This window comes from Oryzias latipes, chromosome 3, assembly GCF_053564925.1.
Source record: "Oryzias latipes strain Hd-rR chromosome 3, Olatipes_Hd-rR_3.1".
Lineage (NCBI taxonomy): Eukaryota > Metazoa > Chordata > Actinopteri > Beloniformes > Adrianichthyidae > Oryzias > Oryzias latipes.
The window spans coordinates 22,951,780-22,967,031 of NC_136239.1; the positions used below are offsets into that span (position 1 = coordinate 22,951,780).

The 15,252-nt window shown below is 41.3% G+C and overlaps 1 protein-coding gene across 2 annotated transcripts in view; it reads right to left on the reverse strand.

The window, feature by feature from the left end:
• pde3b (phosphodiesterase 3B) overlaps positions 1-15,252 on the reverse strand; it is a 42,407-nt gene that overhangs the window by 3,189 nt on the left and 23,966 nt on the right. Inside the window, exons 1-15 of one of the 2 annotated variants that reach the window (XM_023953446.2) lie at positions 13,236-13,374; positions 13,102-13,152; positions 12,225-12,470; positions 11,894-12,045; positions 10,478-10,578; positions 10,144-10,375; positions 9,951-10,042; positions 9,258-9,415; positions 8,355-8,489; positions 7,644-7,755; positions 7,439-7,552; positions 7,140-7,339; positions 1,527-1,730; positions 1,230-1,391; positions 25-283 (exon numbers count right to left, since the gene is read on the reverse strand). In XM_023953446.2, the coding sequence (XP_023809214.1) occupies positions 25-283; positions 1,230-1,391; positions 1,527-1,730; positions 7,140-7,339; positions 7,439-7,552; positions 7,644-7,755; positions 8,355-8,489; positions 9,258-9,415; positions 9,951-10,042; positions 10,144-10,375; positions 10,478-10,578; positions 11,894-12,045; positions 12,225-12,470; positions 13,102-13,152 (2,218 nt within the window). In that variant the 5' untranslated portion in view covers positions 13,236-13,374. Of the gene's footprint in view, positions 1-24; positions 284-1,229; positions 1,392-1,526; positions 1,731-7,139; positions 7,340-7,438; positions 7,553-7,643; positions 7,756-8,354; positions 8,490-9,257; positions 9,416-9,950; positions 10,043-10,143; positions 10,376-10,477; positions 10,579-11,893; positions 12,046-12,224; positions 12,471-13,101; positions 13,153-13,235; positions 13,375-15,252 lie in introns of those variants that run through there. The other variant, XM_011489431.4, reaches the window with a different exon arrangement.

The following is a 15,252-nucleotide window of genomic DNA, read 5'->3' on the forward strand; positions in this document are numbered from 1 at the left end:
GATTTTTTTTAAAAGGTTTCTTACTTGGAGCCAGCTCATCTTCTAGTACATCTTCCTCATCTTCATCTTCATCCAGATCTATGTCCCCCTGCCCCTCATCCTCGTCTTCATCCGACCCTTCTTTACTAATCCAGTAGCCAGGCAGCAGGCCTGCAGCATCGTAAGAATTGCACAGTGGTCCAACAATGTGGGTGATGAAGGACTCCTGCAGCTTGGCCAGCTGCGGGGAGGAGCGGTCCATGAAGGGGCTGATGGGTAATCCCAGTTTTGTTTCCTCGTCTCCCTGCAGATAAATAGCCCAGCCTTTAATAATGAATGCTGGAGGCTGCTTGCATTCATTGCCTCCAGAGTTAATGGGCACAACAATGAAAGCAGCTGTGTGACAAACATATAGTGCGTACTGTATGTGGGGTTGTGTATCACTTTAAAGATAAGCACTTTGGTAAAAGCTGCTTTACAGCCTGCAGAGGCAAAGGTAGCTCTGCGGAGGAATTTAAGTAAAGTTTATTCTTTTACATTCTTTCAACGCCCAACAAAAGTCGTTTCAGGTCATTTTGTATTGAGAAAAACCCAACAGATTTCCATCAAACAGGCTCTGCTGACTTCAGTGACTTTTGTCTTTGCTATCATCAACAATTCACACTCTGCTTTCTTACACTTTTGAAGCACAAACTGCCGCTTGAAACTGCCTAAATATTGACTGTCATGTGCTTTTTACTATTGAATGGCTTTAGTCTAATCACTCCATCATGAAAGTCTGACTGTTGCTGTGTTGTTCAGATTATTGGAAATATGTGATGCTCTCCAATCTCTTTAAGATAACCGTCACTTTCATTTATAGTAACTTCCATTATCTATCGGACCAAAGATCTTTGGACGTGCAGCGTAATAAAAGTACAGGCCAAACCGTAAAGGCTCTGACACTCAAACTTCCTGTTTGAATTCGCTTGCATATATTCTTGCACGACGTACACTGATTGAAAGAAACGGACAGTAAATCTGGAGTGCTGAAGACATGTTGCTACTGTTTCATCTTTATCTCCACTTTCTGATTTTTGTTGTATAATGTATTGACAATGTGGATAAGAATGAGGTAGCTCAAAGGGTATATTAGGTAAAAAAATTGTTTGTGGGGAGGGAGGATAACACGTCAGCGAAAATTTCGGACAAAAATCCTCTCCGAGGTCACACTTTTGAAGACGACCGTCTCACTGGCTGAAACTGCATACCTGCTCGTAAAACTCGTTGACGATGCCTTCAGTCCACTTCAGATGCAAGTCCCGGACTTTAGCTGGTCCGTTTATGTCTGCTAGCTTGATGCACACTTGGCAAACCAGTAGCCTGTCATTCTCATTGGTCCAATCAATTCCTGGACTATTCACATCATTCACCTGTTAAAAAAAACAACAAAGATAATGAGGTAGGCATTTATCAAACACTTTCCATTTTCTTTTGGTGTCTAAATCTATATTATGCACAAAAAAAATGTATTGGGTGTGCTTTGAAAGGCTGTAATCATCTCAAACCTTCGAATTAAACTCAGCCAAAAAGTCAAAGTGCTTCTTGAGGTCTGTGGCCAGTATGGCCTCAATAACAAGGAAACGAAATCGCTTGAATTCCACGTGATCGAGGTTGACCAGAAAGTTGTACTCGGGCTGGGACAGGTAGAGGTTCCAAGCAGATGCAGCATGGTGGTTCTCCAGAACCGAGCGGTCATTATATAGAACAGCCTAAAAGGGGGAGGTAAGAATATAGAAAACAGAAAAAATTCTGATTGAGTAGACTTAAAAAACTTTATCTGAGAAAAAATTGCTGTATGTATCTTTCTTGCACAATGCACAAAACAGTCAATACAAATGATAAGTGTGCACGAACGATTATGGTTATGAAAGAGGTGTAACAGACACACAAGAATGTGACACAATGTGATACATCAGCAATAATTCAAGACATTTTTTGTGAGTGGATGAAATTTCTTGGAAAAACAAAATGTTTCTGCAGTGGAATGAATTTTTAAAAAATTGTATACAGGTTTTTTTGAACAGCAACCTTTAGGTCCAGCCCCAGCATTCTAGTCTGGACTTTGGCTTGGCCATTACAACATCTTGTTGTTGTTTAGGCCACTTTCATGATGCATGATCCAATTTCAGTCAAAGTGTAGCTATCAGACACACGGTCGCCTCCAGAATACGTTGATAAACCGAAAGGTTCACGTTTGCATAAATGACTGCAACACCCAGTTAGTGTCAGTGTCAACAAAACCCTAAGCAGCGCCTCCACACCGCTGATATGAAGTCTGGTGTCTTATATCCTGTATTTATGACCAAGCATTCTCACTCTTGGATTTTCTGCAGTGTTTTCAATTGTTGCTCTGTGGACTGAACTTGCTGATAACCTGACTCCTGAAAAGGCTGCCAGTAAAGGTGGTCGGTTTCATTACTGTGAGGCTCAAGTTGCTTTCTTCTTGTTTTCTTGAATTTTGAATTTTACAAGGAATGGTTTGAAAGTCTGAGTTGCAAAAAAAACAAAAGAAAAATCACCTCAAATCTTAAATGTCATTAATATTTTAAGAAAGTAAAAGGGTAAATACAAAAAATAAAAAAGTAGATAAAAAGATTTTTTTAAAATCTGTACGTATAACGTAACAATGTTTTATTGGCCTCCAAAAATTATTAAATTAACTCGAACTCATGTATTTTGCCCTTTGTGTAGCACCTTGCAACAACCTTGGTTACTAACTGGCACTTCAAAATAACACTAAATTAAATAAAGCAGTAATATTTAAAAAAAAGAACCTTTTAGATTCTGGAATATTACTAATAATATTGTTTTTTTTTATTTCATTTTTTAAATAAAGTGCAATTTAAAAGTAAGACATTGGCTACAGCGGAGCCCCTAAGCTGAACCAATAGGATCTTCTAGGATCCTTGTTTTCCCCAATACTTGCATTTACTATTTTATCCATCCATCCATCCATTTTCCTCTGCTTATCCGGGACCGGGTCGCGGGGGCAGCAGTCTAAGCAGAGATTCCCAGACTTCCCTTGCCCCAGCCCCTTCCTCCAGCTCCTCTGGGGGGACCCCGAGGCGTTCCCAGGCCAGCCGAGAGACGTAGTCTCTCCAGCGTGTCCTGGGTCTTCCCCGGGGCCTCCGCCCAGTGGGACATGCCCGGAACACCTCTCCAGGGAGGCGTCCAGGAGGCATCCGGACTAGATGCCCGAGCCACCTCAACTGGCTCCTTTCAATGTGGAGGAGAAGCAGTTCTACTCCAAGCTCTCCGCGGTTGACTGAGCTTCTCACCCTATCTCTAAGGGAGCACCCAGCCACCCTGCGGATGAAACCGCTTGTATTTGGGACTTCGTTCTTTCGGTCATGACCCATACCTTATGACCATAGGTGAGTTTTGGAACGAAGACCGCCCGGTGAATTGAGAGCTTTGCTTCTTGGCTCAGCTCTCTCTTCACCACAACGGACCGATACAGCGACTGCATAACTACGGACGCCGCTCCGATCCGCCATTCAATCTCACGTTCCGGTCTTCCCTCACTCGTGATTAAGACCCCAAGGTATTTAAACTCCTCCACCTGGGGCAGGGACACTCCACCCACAAGAGATGGCAAACTACCTTTCTCCGGTAGAGAAACAAGCTGATCAGGAAGGCGGGTTCTGTCATTGGCTGCAAACAGGACACCTTTGAAGCAGTGATGGAGAGGAGGTCCCTGAACAGACTCCTTTCAATCATGGACAACCCTGAGCATCCTCTCCACCCTCTTATGAACAAACAGCGGAGCTCCTTCTCCAGGAGGCTCAGACAGCTCCGCTCCAAAACTGCCCGGTACCAAAAGTCATTCATACCCAATGCAATAACCCTGTACAACAACACACAATGCAAAAGATAACCTTTGCACATCTTTTATTACCTATTTATTTAGTTGTTTTCTATTTTGCACATTTCTTTTGCACACCTTTCTACTTGCACTGTTCTGTAAATAGCTTTTTTAAATTATACCTTGATGTCTGTATTTATGCTACATTTTTTTTTTTTTTTTTTTTTTTTTTTACTTAATTCTAAGTCTTTTTTCCCCTCTGCTGTCAGTTGCTATGGTGACAAACAAATTTCCCACGTGTGGGATCAATAAAGTATCTATGATTCTGATAGATAACCATGGACTCAGATTTAGCGGTGTTGACCCTCATCCCAGCCGCTTCACACTCTGCCGCAAACTGCCCTAATGCACGCTGGAGGACCTGGCTTGATGAAGCCAACAGGACAACATCATCTGCAAAAAGCAGAGAGGAAATCCTGTGTTGCCTCCGCAACAGCCCGGGGCGCAGCTCGCTTAGACTCCCGATACCTGTCAGCTGCCTCTGGAGCCCGCAAGCCAGCCAGGCATGGTAGGACTCTTTCTTCAGCTTGACGGCATCCCTTACTTCCGGTGTCCACCACCGGGTTCGGGGGTTACCGCCGCGACAGGCATCAGAGACCTTGCGACCACCGCTCTGAGCAGCAGCAGAGACGATGGAAGTGGAAAACATGGTCCACTCAGACTCAATGTCCCCAACTTCCCTCGGTACCTGTTTGAAGTTCTCCTGGATGTGGGAGTTAAAGACAGCCAGACGTTCCCAGCAGACCCTCACCCGTGAACCGCCACCTTAATGTGGCACGGAAGTTTGAGAGCTTGAGTGATCCCAGGAGTTAGCTATCTTGGGCGGGGGCGGGAGCGGGTGCCTCGGCGGCCCAAACCCCGGTCATGGAACTTGGATTTTGGGACATGGAATGTCACCTCTCTGGGAGAGAAGGAGCCTGAGCTGGTGTGAGATGTTGAGAGATACCGTCTAGATATAGTCTGGCTCACCTTCACACATAGCCTGGGCTCTAAATCTCAGTCATTAGAGAGGGGTTTGACTCTCTACCACTCTGGACTTGCTCAAGGTGAGAGGCGGCGGGCTGGTGTGGGCTTACTCGTGAGCCCCCGGCTCAGCCACCAAGTGTTGGAGTTTACCTGGGTGGACGAGAGGGTCATGTCCCTCTGCCTCCGAGTGGGGGACAGGTCTCTAACTGTGGTTTCGGCTTTCGGGCCGAACAGCAGTTTGGAGTACCAGACCTTCTTGGTGTCTCTCGAAGGGGTACTGGAAAGTGCCCCAACAGGGGACTCCATTGTCCTCCTGAGGGACTTCAATGCCCACGTGGGCAATGACAGTGGCACCTGGAGGGGCGTGATTGGTAGGAATGCCCCCCTTGATCTGAACCTGAGTGGTGTTTTGTTATTGGACTTCTGTGCTCGTCATAGTTTGTCCATAACGAACACCATGTTCGAGCACAAGGGTCACCATCAATACAACTGGCATCAGGACACCCTAGGCAGGAGGTCAATGATCGACTTTGTAGTCTTTTCAGGCGACCTTCCGCCCTGTGTCTTGGACACTCGGGTGAAGAGAGGGGCCCAGAACTGTCCACCAATCACTACCTGGTGGTGAGTTGGATTCGCTGGCGGGGAAGGAGGCCGGAAAGACTTGGAAGACCCAAACGTACTGACTATTTTATAGAGATGATAATATCAAATTGTTAAATTATACTCAATATATTGAATATAGTTGATTAGAAATAAATTAGACATTAATTAGAAATAAAAAAAAATATTTCTGCTTTATATTTTGGATGAAAGCTTTTCTGAACAGTTAAAACCAGATATTACTATTTTTTTCATCTTTCAAAATACCAGAATGTTCTTACTGACTGATATTTAAAGACCTGAACTCAAATATTTTCTATAGCATTGAACATTTTTACAACCTATTTGGAAAATGGTTTACTTATGTTTTAGTTTATTTAACAAAAAGCCACTAAATGGCAGTAATACACAAATCAAATAGTACCCTAAATAAGAGACTTTTTAAACACATTCAAGAAATGCATAGGTTCAAGATAATTCAGTCTTTGAACTCATGGTCTTCAGATGCACACAGCACAAGTACTATTGCTGGACAGGCTGTGTAAATGAAATGTTTAAACTGGGGCAGCCAGTTAACCATTTCATCTCTCGATTGCGCCTCGGTGCACACCGGGAGTGCATAAGGAGGCCAACTGACCCCTGCCACCACAAGCTAATCTGGCGGATGACCTCCGTTGGAGACACATTTCAAGGAGATAATGTTACTTTGTCTGGATCTCAAATGACATTGACGTCAAATAGCAGTCAAGCAGAAATCGGGGCCATGCATTATGAGACATGTAAAGAAAAGAGATGTAAGGAAAATGTTGACTCAAGTTAAAGATTAACTATAAACATGAAGACATAAAAACCCAGATAAACCCACAAAGACAGTTCTGTCAGCCAAAATAATTCTGTTTCAAATTTAAAAAATGAATAAAAGAAGAATTAAAAATGATTAAAAAAAATAGAAATAGCACTTAATGTGAAGATTATTATTTTTTGCATTTGGACTACCTGCCCTTGAACTGAACAAAATGTGCAAATTTGTGCGAGATCTTTCAATGTGTTACTTTGTAGGAACAAAGAGAGTTGGCTAGCACAGGAATACACAGGAAACTTTTTCCTGAATACATTTGTAACTGTATTCAGGAAAAAGTAATCATTCAATTGTTTACAACACACAAGTCTTGACTGAGGAGAAGAGGCTACTATTGATTTGTGCTTTAGGATAAATCCAGTTAAATGTTTTAATCAAACAGTAAAACTAAATAAATGTGTGGTTTTAAAACACATACAGCATTTACAGCACAGACCAAAAGTTTGGACACACCTTCCCATTCATTTGAATGACAAGGTGAGTTCAAACTTTTGGTCTGTACTGTAAATGCTAAAGATTTTTTTTTTTTCTTAAAAAAAATGTTTTTTTACAGGGAGATTTAACTATGAGTGTTTACCTAAAAAATAGTAAAAACCTCTACAAAGCTTTAGAAAGCATGCAAAGCTGAGCAGATGTTTTACTGCTAAAGGACTTTCCAGCCAGGGCATAATCTTGTAAACATATCTGTTTAATCCCTGTCCTCACCACAGCTGAAAGTTGCACAAAAAGTGCTTTCTCACATCTTCACATCTTACATAACTGTAATATTCCGTCCCTGTAAAACAAAAAAAATGTGCGACTGTGTAAATGAAATGATTTCAAGTTTACCTGAGGTGCATTAGTGGCAACTAGAAAGGCATTTGTGCGACCTGGGTGGTCATAGTCGTGCATTGCAGCAGCTACATAAAGGGCCATAAGCTCAAGAGCAGGTATGTTCCAGGCCAGGCAGCCATAACTGTCATCTGAGATTGAGGAGCTCTTGGAGGAGGCATAAGATATCCTGCCTGGAGAGATGCCACTATCTGAGTCTGGAATATGAGCAACAAGACAGATGCTGTAAAGTCTTCATTTGTAATGCATTTAAACGTTTTCCTCCATTTTAAGCCATCAAACCAGCATGCATTTACCTGTGTCACTCCCTGTGACATGCTCACTGTGGATCTGCTGGAAGCCTGGGATGGGTTGAGTGGTCAAATACCAGACAGCGTGGAGCACATCAGTAGCATGGACTCGGTTATGGTCTGTGTTTTAAGGAATACCATGATAAGTATATTCTAGCATGATAGTTTTTGTATAAAACAACAAAGCAAAGATGTCTTGGATTGTACTTACAGGGAATGTCTCTGTAGCCGTTTTCCAAAGCATGAAAGTACGACATGAACTCTCTCACAGGAATCTTGAAGATTTCAAACAGACACGTGTCCTGGAAAAGTGTGTATGTGACCTGTGGGAGAAAATAGGTCATATAATGAGCCAAACTAACTTCTTGCACTTGATATGACACACAATAATGGGTAAAGTTTTATTAACTATTTTTAGAAAATATATCCAAATCCAAGGTATTTTTCTAAAACAAGCCACAAAAATCTGCCAAAAGAATAAAATATTGTTTATTGACCAGTACAAGTCATTTTGGCTTGTTTTTGGTTGAATTTAGATTTTTTGCAGGAACACCCAACATCAACACTACCCTAAATCCAATCAAGTTGTTACTTTTTTTCTTTCTAGCATGGGAAAGCATAAATGTAGAACAGGCCAATTAGCTTATCATTAAAGCAAGTTCTACCATAACTATCTTTACCCTGCAGAAAGTGTCTAATTGTTCCGCATCAGCTTTACCTTGCATTAAGTCCACAATAATTTGGTTGTTGAACACTAAAACAGACACTGGAGGATTTTTACCAGAGCTATTTCACCTCACATACATTTGATACATATATTTATTATTTTATTTTTCCCCAAGAGTAGACAGACAGTGAGTCTACAGGACATACATGTTGCTGAAGCAAAAGCACACGCTTAGGTTGCAGCGGCTGCACTCACGTAGCTGAGAATGCGTCCTGTCCTCCCTCCTGTTACATCCACCAGGTCAAAGATCTGGAAGTTCCAGGTGTTCATTTTCTCCATAAGAGCCTCGTGCTCCTCCAGCATGGGATCTAACTTGAACTCCAGTTCACCCTTAAAGAAAAACATTCCGTAAATACGTGTTCCTTATAGAGGTTTGAGGGAAAGGTTAAATAGTCTAGCAATAAAGAGTATTTTTCATTCCAGTTTCTGCCATTTATCCATTTATTGAATCTTAAAGACCCACTCCGATGAAAATGTTGTCTTTTGTGTTTTTAACATGTTCTTGTGGCATTTTTCTGATGATGGAGGACATATAAATGAAAATTAATCTTAAAATTCTGAGTATTTCTTTATTCAAATCATTGTAAATCAGGAGAAGACAGAGAAAATGCTGTTTGAAAAAGAGCGTAATTGTGACGTAGAAAATACGCAGGGCAGGACACAGGCTTCCTGCTCCGCTCCATTCTGATGTATCCACTTGCAGAAAAACAGATCCATTTACGTCTTTGTTTTCCTCTGAGTTGGCATATATGGGTCAAAACTGTACGGCTGGAAGCAGAGTGTAAATAGAACACTCGGTTATTGATGACGTGAAGGGGGGATGCTGCTCTGTGCCAAAGGTCCCGCCCAAAACTCAGAGGCAAATTTCTAATGAACTATTGCTACTCTGAATAAACTATTTTCTAGAAAATGACAGTTTTTTTGTATTATGATTAAAAATGAAATAATCATAATTAAAAGACCACTGGGAACGCTATTAAAATAGATCACAGGATGATCAGAGTGGCTCTTTAAATGTATCTTTTCCATCCTTCAAGTCTGTTTGGGTGAGTTCAAACATGCAAAGCATCAACACCCTTCAGGGTTTTTTAAGAGCACCTCTGATTTTGGTGTTGACTGCTCCGTGCTCGAGCTCTCCTCCTCCTCTTCGGTCAGGCCCTGGTTTCTTCCAGCTTCTTGCCGTCCATCTGAAGACACGTCTAGCTCACTGCTCTCCTCTCTGATAACAGGCTCCCCGCTAAAGTCCAGCCCTTCACCTGTTGTTTAACCACACAACAAACACACAATAATACCAAACGGTATGTCACACCCAGAAAACCAGACCGAAAAGTTTATTTTATTACATTTTATTTTGAAATTCCAACAGTTGCATGATCACCAACCACTGTACTGCAACATTTCAATGCCTTCTTGACAGGAAATTCCCATTTAGTTTTAGTCAAATAAATCTTCTCTCTTTCATTTTCTAGTAAGCAGATTGAATATGGTTTCATTTGATGTTTGGATTGAGGCAGTTGAACAGGTAGCAGCTTTCATCAGTCTCTAAAACTACTTTGGCACAAGTTGTTGCAAGATAGAAAAAGCTTAATATCATCAATTTGTACATGAACTACTTCCAAAAGATGCATGTTGGGGGGACTTCTTTACTTTTGAATATCACCCTGCAGTAGCATTAGAGTCCAGAAGAGAGCAGCACCAACCTCTGAAATCTTTTTTTTATTTAAACCCTAACAGATGAGGATTTTCTGAAACTGAGTCTTTTATAGCAAACATCTAAGGTGGTCTTCGTACCTGAGCGCCTGCATTGACCCTCGCTGTTAAACAGAGGATGAGAATCCCCATGGTCACTGCTGGAAACTCCCTTGAGCATCTGACGGCCACAGCTATGGGACAAAATCCACACCATGACCGTTTCCACCACATAATTTGACTTTACTGAGGCATCAAGTGGGAATGACGGCGCTCACCACCTCCAAACTCTCACCTGTTACAGACAGGAAACGTAGAGTTGCGGAAGGCCTGCTGGGATTCGGCAGAGTTAATAGGGTAGCTTAAAGGCTTGTGCATGTTCAAGTGAACACTTGGTTTTTTCAGGAAGTCCGCCGTGTCTGGGAACTCCACAGGTGATCGACTGACATGGGACGATGAGCCTCCTGTCCCCAGTGCTGGAGGACTGTGGCTGGGTGAGGGTACAGGACTAAGGCTGGGGGACGTGCCTAAAGAGGACAGGAGAAAAAACAAAACACCACCAAAGAGAATGGAACAACAATGAATCAAATCCAATTTTTGTATGTAATGCATGTATTAATAAGGCTTACCTGGCCTTCTGGGCCCAGCATGGTATGTGAGAGTCACAGAGGAAGACCTCTGTTTGGGAATGGTTAGCAGGTTTGAATTGGGACCGTTGGGCAGACCTGAGCTGGAGCCCAAAAGACATATATTCAAGTGAGTCTGAAAAAAGGAATTTAACTGACTCAACATACTCTTTCATAGTAAAAAAAAAAACAACCTTTAACTATAGTCAAATATACCTGCCTGTATCTTCCTGTAAATAATTTGCTCTATCTTCTCTTAAGTCCCTCAACTAACAGCACAGACAAAAATATAAAAAATTTCATGAAGCTCTTCTGCCATCCTGTGGAAACCTTCAGTACGGACACCAAAGCCCCGTGTCCACACGACAGGTTATCCTGTAAGGAAACACTTTTGAGGGATTTTATCGGTAACTAGAAGACTAATTATCAAATCAATCTTTATTTATGTAGCACTTTTCATATAAAACATTACACAAAGTGCTTTACACTGAAACTACATATATGATCTAAAAAACAAGCTTGAAAATAGAGCCTCCTCCCCCTGACTCAAACACAACCCCCCGCCCCTTTCACACCTCCCACCCCCTTTATATTATTATTATAACAGTCATTATAACAATGCTTTCCAATTAGCTAGATTTATCTAATTTAGAAGTTGGTTGCTAAAAAAACAGGTCTGTCCCACATAAAGAACATGAGATTTATATTTAGTTTTTTTATTTCATCTTAAAACATGCTTTTATTTTTAATCTCAATCTGATTCATTTGTGTCACACAGCAGCAACTTTTAACCCCCAATAAGTACTAAGTATACGTCTGCAAGCAGCTTTTTAAGTCTTCATTGTTGCTGATCATTTTTAATAAATGATACTCACAAATATAACAAAGCATTTAAATAATATTAAATTATGAGCGTGTGTCTGTTCAGAAAACTATTCTCCTAAACTGGTATTTCTAATAATTGATCTTCGAAAAGTATACATATATATAAACTTTTTTTCTTATTTTTTGGCTATGTTCAGCACATACAAAACCTGTTTGTTTGTTCTTGATCTATGCAAAAACTGTGCTTGAAAAAGAAAAAACTGTGCTTGCTTCATTAAGCTTGAGGATGCACAAATGCAGCTCATCCAGACATACCGGTTTCACTAAGGAGGAAATGGATCAGGAATAGCAAAAAATAAGGCAATATGCATAGTACAATCATACGAATCAACAGAAACTTCCTGTCCAGTTTGCTGATGATGATTGTACCTTTTTGTTCATAACACACTCAACCAGATTCATAGAGTTTACTGTGTAATCTCTCGACAATTTTCTTCCATTTTAAAAATAATACCGGTAATAAGAAAAAAAAAGAAAAAACTGTTTACCATGACTTAAGGGCCTATGAAAAATAATTTTTGAAAACATTTGTACCTCATGAGGCTGTGTTCGGAGTGCTGCCTTTTTCCGTTGTTACGTTCCCAGCGTGAAGCGGGGGAGTCCAGAAGGGGATGAGAAGTTGATGCAGAGGACGTGGAACTCCGCCTGGGTTGAGGAGTTGGGAGGCTGTTTCTGCTGCTCAGACACTGACAGATAAAACGAGGTATCAAATACAAATATAAGGACAATGCTAAAACATTGATTTGAATTTAAACAATTATGGTGTACTCTCTAATTGGTTGAGCACCTGAAAAGCTCAAATAAATACAAAAAATTTGTCTGTTTTAATAACTGGAGCAAACATCAAAGCCACATCTTTGCCCACCTTAATGCTTTTCCTTTCTGTCCTGTCGACAGGGTCGTCCGCCTCCACAGAGTAGAATCCGGGGAAAGGCGTAAAGGGGTTGACCCTCGGACGGCACGAACCCGAAAACGTCCCCAGCAGGCTGGAGATGCTGCGCAGATTGGCAATGGTGTTGGGCGACAGGGACGAGTCCACCAGCACGTCGGACACCAGATTCCTGGCCTCGTTGATGACTGACAGATCAACCCCATTCCCGCTTACTGCACCCTGCCGCATGAACAGATACCCCCCCACTAGTTAGGAAGGAATACAAAAGAGCTTCCTTCACAGATTGATGAACATTCTACTAGAAGAATTCTACCAGTATCAAGTAGCGACAATCCAGTTTGAACACTACGTGCCTGTTTAGCATGTTTATGAACACGCATTACATGCCCGGTGTGTACGTAGCATAAGAGAACATGCCCAAAACTTTGAAACTCCTTAAGGCAAGTGTAGAACTATGTTAACATCTGGACAAGAATGCTGAAAATTGTGAAAACGGACCCTAAAAATTTGTGCATTAGAGAACAAGTTTATTTGCTGTAAGAAAAAGGAACGAATAATGACTTTGATACATTTTTAATTAAATCGCACAAATACTTCAAACAAGACACACAATGCCTGAGTAAGATAAACATGTAGCATGACAGTAATTTCAAGGTCACTGGCAGCAACATTTTAAACAATGTGCATTCTGCCCACGCAAACAGTTAAGCAAAAGTACTGAATGTCTTACAGGTGGATTCTACTTTCACTAGTGGGGAGCAGACGCCAACTCCACCTAAAAAGACGCGCGTTCCCTGAATGACCTTTAAACTCCAACGAGTCATGAGTTAAAACAGACAACGACACTGACCTGATACTGCGGTTTGTACCAGTGCTTCAGATCCCAGTCCCATAAGATCATCTGAAAAGAGAAGGAGAGACCTGTCAGTCAAAGCGTTTGGATGCGGTCGTAGTGTCAAAGACGTTCTCCAAGACGGCTTTGACCTTTGCGCACACTGCTTCTGAGAGGGCATTGGTAGGTCAGCAACAGTGCAGCAGCGCTTCTGCTAGTCTCTGCTGCCTGTTATCTAAACACACACTGTAGTAACAGTTTACATTAAGGATTTCCTGCACCACTTAATGCGCTTTCTACTACGGGGTACTGCAAGCTGCTTGCAGGCTGACTGAGGCCTTTCACTAGAGCACAAGGCGAAAAGCAAACCACTAAAACCACCATGGTGTGTCTAGAATGGAGTTATGAGATCTTATCAAGCCCAAACTACGTCAATAGGCAGCGTTTTCATGCTATCTGTCGGTACCCACACAGAGGCTCTCACACTTTACAGCAGTGCAGGGTCAGAGCTGGTGCATGTTGTGTAACTCTATTCTGCAGGACCTGGAATGACCTAATCCCCAACAAGAGTCCATTACAAATCAAACAGAGCAAGTTGATTCTAACTTTACATGTTCAACGATGTCCATTGTACTTGACTGCCCACATAATCTTTCAAATTTGCTTTTAGTAAAACAAAAATAGAAGATGCTTCTATTTATACTCAATTTTGACTTATGCTACACTAAAATACAGTTACTTTTGCAAGATGTTTAGCAACTTCAGACGTACTTAAAACTTGTATGCAACTCTCAGCAAACCTAAAGCTTTCCATTTAGCCAGTCGAAATAAAAAATTATAAGCAAAATCAAACAGAAAGCATTTTAGGTTGTTTTTTTCAACAACAAGAAGACATTCGGATATTTATTTTTAACCTTCTATTTTGGAAGTGAAAACCTTTTAACCTAAAACATATGAAACTTGTGCATTCAATACTGTAACAATGGTGAGTGATTCATAAGAAAAAAACACAAGCATTAACGTATTTACATTACAAGATGGACTGATGCTTATCTGAAAAGCTCTCTCAGAAACACGTGACCCTCCTTCTGATGTAAACACACACACAATATTCACTGAAGTCAGAAATGAAAAAAGTACATCACGTCCCATTCAAGTATAAACATAAATATTTAAATTCAAATATGAATAAACGCTCAAAATTACAATAGAAAACCCAAATTACATGTTTGAAGAAGAATGCTTATTGTGTGACTTCCAAACATCTCTAATAGCTTAATTATATTTTTAAAAAAAAACACGTTCAGACATACACAAAAGGCAAAAGTGTGATAAATAAATCAACATGTGAAAATGCCAGAGCAGGACTGACAGCTGTTCTGTGCTGTAGATAAACTCAATGACTACGATATTTAAATGGATTAGCGGGTCCATTCCATCTCACTTTATCAGCAACGCTCTCATTGATCAAAGTGGAACGTTGGGTGTTTGTCATCAGCATCTGTACAATGCTGCCAAACATTTAATATAGCAAATAAGCCTCGCCATGGCAACCGGACACAGAGGCCAGCAAACAATGCTCGGTGGGAGACAGCCGGAGGACAGAGTTGTTGGCCTTCTGCTTGTATACAGGGGAGAAAAGAAAGAAGCAGATGTGGGTAGAAGCTGAAGACGATGCAACCATTAAAGAAGAGGTTGGAGTTTAGGATTAAGGAGGGAAAAAAAAGAATAAAACGATGAGGAAAAGGCTGGTGTTTTTATTGCACACTTGTCAAATCACAGGGACGGTCTCAATTGTGGGGAGTGTCACACCATGAAGCAGAGCGTGTACAATCTGCCAACACATCAACATTACAGCAGGGTTTTCACTTTGCCCTTGTCCAATCAGTGCAAAATACACAAAACACAAACTGCTCTGACTCATGTAGAAAACAGGAAAATCTGGATGAAAAGGCTGAGGCACAGCTTCACCGTGTGCCAACACATAAATGATCGGAGACAACGTCTTTACTGGGAGACGGAGATTTGTCAGGGAACGATTTCTTCACTGACCGACCGATTATGAAGCTTCAGGGCAGATGTATAAAGAGGTGTGCAAATCCTCAGACACCTGGCCAAACAGATCTACTCTGCCCTCTGAAATGGTCTCAAAAGCAGCAAGAAAACACC